Source organism: Ochotona princeps, chromosome 1 (genome assembly GCF_030435755.1).
Source record: "Ochotona princeps isolate mOchPri1 chromosome 1, mOchPri1.hap1, whole genome shotgun sequence".
Taxonomy (NCBI): Eukaryota; Metazoa; Chordata; class Mammalia; order Lagomorpha; family Ochotonidae; genus Ochotona; species Ochotona princeps.
In genome coordinates, this window is record NC_080832.1 from 164,184,602 (window position 1) to 164,193,272 (window position 8,671).

The following is an 8,671-nucleotide window of genomic DNA, read 5'->3' on the forward strand; positions in this document are numbered from 1 at the left end:
TGTCTGCAGTGGGCGGGGCAGGCATTCCCAGGTGTTCTTTGGCCTCATAACCTCCCTGGAGGTGAGGCAGCATTAACCCCACCCGCCCACGCAGAAAAGAGGTGATGAAACCCATCTCTGAAGACAAGGTTGCAACCATCAGCCGGAGCTGGTGCTGCAGCCCCCACCTGCTGAAGTCACTGAAAGGCACCTGTTGGCATAGTGTCCCGTGCAGGGGAGACAGACAGACACTGTCCTCAGAGACACAGACGGTGCTGGGTGCTGTCCCGTACAGCAGCACTGATGGCAGGGAGCGATGGGAGCCAGCGGGCTAAAGGAAGGAGGGGCACACGTTCGAGGCAAGGGAACAGCATGAACAAGCTAGGCAGGCAGTGAGAGGCGCCAGGCTGGACAAGGGAGGCGGCCAGGGATGGGAGGCAGACGGGTGTGTGTTGTATTTCCTGTGTGGCTGGGGCTCTGTGTTTTTTTTCAGAGCAGCACAGTGAGGCGGGGGCCAGAGACAGCAGAGGTTCACAGAGCCCCCCAGAGGCACAGGACAACACCCCTCGGATGCACAGCAATGAGCAGACATGTGGTCACCACGACAGGGCCATCCGGATAGGCCAGCCAAGGAGAACGGCCTGGGCCCTAGCAGGGCCTTCCTGGCACCTCCCAGACAGTGGCTGCCAGCTAAGCCTTGTCGCCCGCAGCCTGAACACTTTAGACTTTACAGACTATGGTAGCAACAGGGCCCTGGCAGGCAGGGGGGTGGGGGAGGAGGGCTGCCTTTTCCCTGGATCTGATATTTGAGAAAGAAGCAGCTGGCACTGCCCCTCCCTGTCCATCAGCTTCCCTAAGGACAGGGTGACATCCAGCTGCCACCCCATGTCCTTCTCAGAATCGCTCCCCCGCTCCGTGGGCCAGCACAAACAAGGTCCGCTCCCCCTCCATCTCCAAAACCTTGCACTCAGGCTGCCTCTCCCCTTCAAATGCCCTCCTCCCTCCCCGTCGGCCGAGGCGGCAGAGCCCCAAGTCTCCACGGCAGGTGCAAAGCTTGGCCAAGACCTTTTTCTCACCCCACACGAACTCCCTCCCTAAGTTGTCTCCTCGGTTGATCAGGCTCATCTTCCAGGTGTCTCTGAAGAGCACCTGCCATGACAGAAGCCCCAGGATAAGTCGCCCTGTGGGCCTCATCAGCCCTGGTCCACTCAGCAACCCTCTCCACTGCTCTCCCCTGGTCATATCCTGTACTCCACTCAAAGCTCTTATGTTAAAAAATATATGTATTTGAAAGGCAGAGTTTAAAGAGAGAGAGAAAGGGAGATACACAGAGAGATTTTCCATCTGCTGGTTCATTCCCCAAATGACTGCAATGGCTATGGCTGGACCAGGCTGAAGCCAGGAGGCAGGAGCTTCTTCTGGGTCTCCCAAGTGAGTGGCAAGGGCTGCTTTACTGCCTCCCCAGGCAGTGGCTCAGCCCTCTGTGCCACCATGCTGGCCCCAAACCTGAGACTCTCGTATAGTTTAGTCCTGCTATGGAGTTGCATAACTCCTTCCCACGGAAGACACTTCTGTCTCCTTTCTGTATCCCCTGCTGACCACAGCAGGCTCCTGCGTGCCAGGTTAGGGTCAGGGTCAGGCTCAGGGCCCTGGCAGCTGCCGCCTGCCCTGCTGGGACACATACTCCAACATCTCCCATCTAGGTGTCGGTTTCTCACACAGACCAGTCAGTCTCGGTCAGGGTGTGAGTGTGCGTGTGCACGTACTGCTCTCTCATTCCCCTTGATTTCCACACATTTCACTCAGCCTGTAATTAAAAGATTATGATTTGGTCGGACAGGGTGTGTCTCCGTTGTCACGAGTTCCGTGTATCCCTGACATAGAGCCCAGCACTCAGCTCACAGCAGGTTCCTACAACAGGAGGGAGCCAGGGGAGGAGAGACGGGGAGATTCAAAAGAAAAAAAAAGATCACCCTCAGCAAATGCTTAACAAGATCACCAGTCAAACCCTGATCCGCAGAGCCTGCCACTTCCGTGTGTCAATACAGCTGATTCCAAACTGCTTTAGTGGCCCCACGGCAGGCGGGGGGCGGGAGGGGCAGGGGCACCCACGCTGCCAGGCACAGCACACCCCTCCACGCCTGGCAGGGCAGATCTGACAGTCACACAGCCAACCTAGTCTGAAACAACCTCGATGGACTTGTGATCGAAATTCTGCTAAAGACCACAATGAATGTACAACACCACACGGGAGAGGAGAGGTTGTACGGCCGGTTCCTGAGGAGAGCCTGGAGAAGGGCAGGCAGGCCCAAGGCGCTGGGAGAGCTCCGACTCCCCAGCGGGGTGGGAAGTGTGGTTCAGAGACGGGCTTCCCATTCACAAAGGGCCAAGGTCGGAAAAGGGTTCAGGAGTCAGATCTGTGAGAGAAGCTGGTTATCTCTGACCTGTTTCCCTGTCCGGCAATGTTTACCAAGCGCTACATGAAAGCAGACCAGGTACTGCAATACCTCACAGAAAGAGGTAATACGATAAAAGTGGCCAAAACCAAAACGAAAACAAGCAAACCAAAAAACCACGGGATTCCCCTCGTCTAATACAACAAGAGCACAGAAATTCTAAATGCAGCATAAAACCTGAAAACTACAACAGATGAACAAGCCTGAACCAAAAGTCCCTGAGCAGCAGAAATGCCACGCACAACACGTGAAGACAGATCAGCAAGTGGGAGGAAGCCATTTACAAGCCAGTAAAAGGGTCAATTTACACATCAAGTGATCCTATAAACACTTCAGAAAAGCATGCTCTGCAGGTCGGCCTCGTGGCACGGCCAGGAAAACTGCCACCCGGGACGCTGGCATCCCAGGTGGGCACTGGTTTGAGTCCCAGCTGCGACACTTCTGACCCAACTCCCTGTTCACACACGTGCGGCAGCAGAAGGTGGCACAGGTGTTGGGCCTCAGACCCAAAACATGGGAGGTCTAGCTGGAGCTCCTGGCTCCTGGCTGTAGCCTGGCCCATTCCTGGCCCTTGCTGCCTTTAGAGGAGTAAACCAGCAGATGGAAGATCTCTCTCACTCTCTCACCATCTCTCTCTCTATAATATACAAGTAAATCTTTAAAGAAAAACAAATGTTCTCTGCCACATATATACACCGCCTAGGACACGGACAGTTCAAAGGAAGGGAAATACAAATGGCTCAAAAAGATTCAGAAAGACATCGAGGCCCTCCTGGAAAGTACAATGACCAAATACAAACCGGACACATCCGACCAGGAAAAAGGCCGAAGGCTTGTCTCCCTGGCCAGGAGGGGTGGCTCAATAGCTATGCTCTTTCCAGAAAACACTTCGGCAATATCTATCCCAATAGAAATGCAGCTTATCTTCACCCTCCCATTTCCAAGAATTCCCTGCCCATGTGCAAACAGTGGAACATGCTGGGGGTTGCCTGCCTGCCTGCCTGCTGGGCCCCATCTCAGCAAAGGCTACAGGACAGCCTCCAAGCCTTCCCGACAGGGACAATGGAGATCACAGCCCAGCCAGACATCGGGGAGGAGGGCATCTCTCCACCGATGCACACCTCCCGCGTGAGCGAAAACAAGCCGATAGTAGATTCGACCCACTACTAGTAGAGACAATATGTCAACGGAAATCGAATTCAGGTTCATGGAGCATATGTAGCATACAAAAGCTACACGGGGATTTCATTTGCTCTTGTACCAATTTTTATTTTTTTAATTTCTACTTTTGGTGAACTTTTTGAGCTTCTTATGCCTAACAAACTGGTACTTGTGGCTTGCTTCCAAAGAGGCAAACTGAAAAAAAGACACCAAGAAATGTCACACTGGCTGTATGCTTTCCATAGCATGTATGTAGCTCTTCTGTCGCAATTCCCAAAGAGGGACACATGAAATGTGTTGCATACCCTAGACTAAAGCCACCAGTGGGATGACTCAATGGTCGTCAGGCCAGTATTAAGAGCCCATGGAGTTTTGGAACATCATATATTTAAAATGCTTCTGAAGATTTGGGGACAATGCTTTTGATATAGAATCAAAAACAAACAGCAGATGCAACGGACTATGGAATGACCACTTTGATTAAAATCGTAGAAGTATATAAATTCGCATGTGTAAAGTACTTCAAAAGCAAAAGCTAGGGCCCAGCGTGGTAGCCTGGCAGCTAAAGTCCTCACCTTGAAGATGCTAGGATCGCATATGGGCACCAGTTCTAATCCCGGCAGTCCTGTTTCTCATCCAGGTCCCTGCTTGTGGCCTGGGAAAGCAGTCAAGAACAGCCCAAGACCTTGGGACCCTGCACTGGCCTGGGAGACCTAGAAGAAGCTTCTGGGTTTGAATTGGCTCAGCTTTGACCATTGTGGAGACTTGGGGAGCGAATCATCGGATGGAAAATCTTCTTCTCTGTCTCTCCTCCTCTCTGTATAGCTGACTTTCCAATAAAAACAAATCTTAAAAAAAAATCAATAAATTAAGGAGGAAATAAGAAGGCTTTACCATTAAAACAAAAAAAAAAGCAAAAACTAATTGTTGGGCTAAGATAACAGAAGCGCGGGCTTGTTTTAAAATATTACTATGGCAATGACAGTGGAACTATTTTTAGTCTTCATTAAACTGTACTGAAGTCAATTTAAGTAACTTCTAGCAAAAAAATACAAATTGCTTCCTGAGGTATCTCAATCATTTTCAAGTCAAAGGGTCAAAAATCTTGGTGAACACAAGAGACTATCAGAGAACTTTAAAAAGTTCATGAAAAATAGAATTTAGGCATAAGAGTATGTAAACGTAAAAAAACCAAAACCTTTAAATCCATTCATACTGTTTTCGTCCTACACACATACCCTGTGAACTTTCTCAAGACCCCAAGACCCCCCTTGCGGAAGAAACGTCAGGAGATAGGAAAAGGAACAAAGATCCCACACTTCAGACACGGAGCACGGTGGGCTTGGAGGGCCAGCTGCTGGGGCTTTGGGACAGGGCGCTGTGGGCCATTCGACACAACCGGCGAGTGTTTGGAACCCCCAAGATTCACAGAGAATGAGGCAGGATAAACTGCAAATTAGCGACCGCAATATTTTTTTTTTTGATGTGTGGAGTTGTAGGTTTTTCTCTCTCTTTTTTTTTTTTTGCTTTTGTTTTGTTTTCACTTTTCATGCTCTGAACTTTGTGGCTGAAACCTCAGAAGTCTGTGAGAACTGGGGCCGCACGGGGTGGGGGCGAGGGGACGGCAGGTGACTCGGCTGCAGGAGGTTTCATTCTTAGTTCCTCAAAATCCACACTGCGCTTGATGTGCCTTTCAACAGGAATAAAACGGGCGCTAAAACACAGACGACACAAGTCTGCAGGAGCCTGGAGATCCGGCTCGTGAGACCAAGCACCTGCCCTCCCCAAAGGCGTGTTTATGACAGGGGTTGACAGGGGTTAGCAGTTGTCCCTTGAGGAACTCATGCATGTGCAAATGTTATGCCAACCACGCAGGGTGGCAGAACAGCAGGGAGGGGGCATTAGGACAACTCTGAAGGCATCATAGACTGGGTGAGGCACATACCCAGAGCTCCACGGAGCTTGGAAAAATCCAGAATGATGAAGATAAAGCCTGCCCAAAGTGGGGCTGGGGAGGTCCTGACACCACCAAGCATGGAGATGCTGGCAGGGTGCACTGCCTGGACAGGTTCAAGTACGCCGCACATCGGCTGCCAGCTCTGCCCTTGGAACTCCTCTTTAGGTTAGCGCGCACACACATAGGGCCCCCTGGATGGTTGTGTTGGGGGGCTGAGTTTAGGAGACACCAAGGCGGAGGCATGGACAGGCCTGATTCTGTCACAGACGGCAGCACTTGGAAGTAGATGAATAAGCCTCCCAGGGTACGGGAGAGCCTGGGCCTTATTCAGTTCTCGACAAGGAAGAACAGCTTTGGGATGGGCTGCATGATAAAGACAACAGCACCCAAGGCCTATTTGCCAGGAGCGAGACCTGGACATCATGTCGGACGGAGGGGACAAAAGGTGGTTTTTCTCAGAGCCTTGGACCTGGATGCACCAGCATAAGGGGACACAAAGCTGACAGGTACCTGGCCCCTAACTCCTGCACCTGCCACAGCACTCACTCCATATACGGGCATCTGATATAGCATGCAACAGACACAGCCCGCAGGGAAAGAAGTCTGCCTTAGTCCTGGCCAAAACGGAGCCTGCAGAGCTCTTTTAAAGCCTGCCAGGGAACAGATCACAGGCAGGAAGGACAATCCTCCTTGGACCTTTCTTGTCCGTCAAAGTCAATATGTCCTTTCTAGCCTTCATTGTACATGAACAACAAACAACTTCCTGCAATTCTTGTCCTCAGGCCTTCAACCCTTAAGACTGACCCTGTCCCAGCCATGCAACCTCATCAAGTCCCCCTCCCCCTTACCCGACAGGAGCTGAGTCTGACACTTCTTCCCACGGGACACAGACCCTTGCCGGCCAGGTCAGAACAAGACTGAAACAGTGGTGAAGATGATGATGTAAGAATTTCATCTTACAGCTCCCTGAGCCCCGGCTGTTGACTGTGTGTGGGAGAGGGATCCACACACAGGAAGGACGACCACGAACCGCCCCAGGTCACGCTCACGGAGTAGGGAGACCTCCGCCAAGGAGAGTACAAAGACTTCGGGATCCAAACTAATCACTGACAACCAGAAACAGAGGACTAATGACGGTAGAGAAAGAGATAGACCATCCCTGCTACTTCCATTCGTAGGTGGGTCGCTCCAGCTGCTTTTCACCCAGGCAAGGAGAGTTATTTGGCCTGGGGCTGTTGAGAGGGAGGCTCAGCTCTCAGCACTGCGCCCCCCTCCCCACTTCCCCACGCCAGGGCCTTCCAGGGTCTCCCTGCCTCAGACCCAAGCAACACCATTGCAAAGGCAGTGACCATCAAACCCCCTTTCCTGCCCCCAGCTAAGTCCCGAGGAGTCCTCTAAGTGACACTTGGTTGACAGGCCACATCTAAGTTCAGCTGGCTTTGGAGGGGGCGGTGGCCTTGGGAGGAGGCAAAGGATTTTCAGCAGCTCTGCCGGTAACTTCTTCAGGTCTGCGTCCAAAGAAGTGGATGGTGCTGGCCAGCGGCCAGCGAGGGGGTTGTCAGCGGGACCCGATCAAACCAGGCTCCAGCCCCTGGGCCCTGATCCAGGACCGTGTCCTCTGGGGTCAGCTGGCCACAGGACAGCGGTCTCACCTTCCCTGCGCATGGGTTACCCAGGGGTCCCATTTTTTTTTAAGGGGGAAGAAACGCACTTTCCACACACATGGGATGGGAGTCTGGGTGCAAAGCTGGAGAGGCTAAGGTGCCTCCTTCACACCGGGGCTTCCGCAGCGTCACGGCCGAGAGCGGTAAAAAGTGCTCCGTACACCCCAAGTAGCACGGCTCACACGCGGGCCGCAACGAGCAGCCCTGACTGGCGGGGGCGGGGGGTGGCGTGGAGAGTGTCTCAACCGCTCGCGGAACCCCGGGGGCTTGGTCTGCAGGGACAGGGAAGGGAACAGTGGCCAAGGGCAGCGACAAGGTGGCCTTACCTTGCTGACTACGTTCTGGACGAGGCCCGTGCGGATACCATAGTCCCACGCGCGACAGTCGCAGTTGGAGGCGTTGTCCCCCTTGTCCGGGGGAGATGGCAGGGGCGGCGTGTCGCCCTCCTCCGCGCCGCCGCCGTGACCGCTTGCGTTGCGCGTAGCCCCCCAGGTCGTAGCAGAGAAAGGGGTGGGCGCGGGGCTGGTCCAGTTGCCCGGCTCGCCCCAGGGGCCGCCGAGCGTGGTCCCCGCCAGCTCCGAGCCTTTGCCGGCCCCGCGGCACCAGAAGTTAGGCTGGTCCAAGAGGAAGGAGTCCGAGAACTGGGTGAAGCCGATGAACAGCGCGGGGATCCAAGTGAGCAGCACGAGGGTCCTCTGGTAGCCGCCGCCTAGGCCCCCGAGGAAGGGCAGCACCGACCCGTCGTAGTCCAGCAGCAGCAGGCTCGGGGCCGCCGCCGCCGAGCAGCAGCCCGGGTGTGGGCCGCCGCCGCCGCCGGGAGGCAGCGCGGGCAGTGGCTGGATCTCACCGCTGCCTCCGCCGGAGCCCGCGCGCCCCCCGAGGGGCGCCGAGGCCGCTGCGTCCCCGGGCGGCAGGGAGCCATTCTCCTCGGTCGGGGGCAGCTGCCGCCCGGGCCCGCCGCCCGCCGCGTCGCGCCGCCGGTCTATCGCCATGGCCCGGGCCCGCGGCGCCCGCAGTGGAGGCGCATAGACGCGCGGCGGAGGTTCCCGGGGAGCCCGGGGCAGAAGGCGCCGGGCCGGGCGCTCGCCGCCGCCGCCGCCGCCGCCGCCGAGGAGGGCCCGTGCGGCTTGGGAAGACAGAGCTCCGCGGCACCACGGCGCGTCAGGCCACCCCCATGTCGCCTCCTCGCCGGAGCCCGCGCCCCGGGCGCTGCGGCCCCGCTTGGGCGCGCCGGGCAGAGGCGGGAAGAAGCCGGCCGGGCCCTCAGCCGCCGCCGCTCATCCGCCCCGCGGCCCCGGGCGCCCGCGGCCGAGCCCGCCGCAGCTCTCCGCTGCTCCGCGCCGGCCGCCGAGAGAAGGAGGTGGAGGAGGAGGAGCCCGCGCCGCGCCTACCGCGCGCCCTTGCCAGTGACTCGGGGCCCTGCGGCCCCTGGTGCGGGAGGTGGTGGCTTCTGC

At 55.9% G+C, this 8,671-nt stretch overlaps 1 protein-coding gene across 2 annotated transcripts in view; it reads right to left on the reverse strand.

Moving 5' to 3' along the window:
* Positions 1 to 8,316, reverse strand: part of SLC22A23 (solute carrier family 22 member 23) — a 148,074-nt gene extending 139,758 nt beyond the window's left edge. Inside the window, exon 1 of one of the 2 annotated variants that reach the window (XM_058668357.1) lies at positions 7,544 to 8,316. In XM_058668357.1, the coding sequence (XP_058524340.1) occupies positions 7,544 to 8,209 (666 nt within the window). In that variant the 5' untranslated portion in view covers positions 8,210 to 8,316. The remainder of the gene's footprint in view (positions 1 to 7,543) is intronic. The other variant, XM_058668360.1, reaches the window with a different exon arrangement.
* Positions 8,317 to 8,671: the final 355 nt, after the last annotated feature.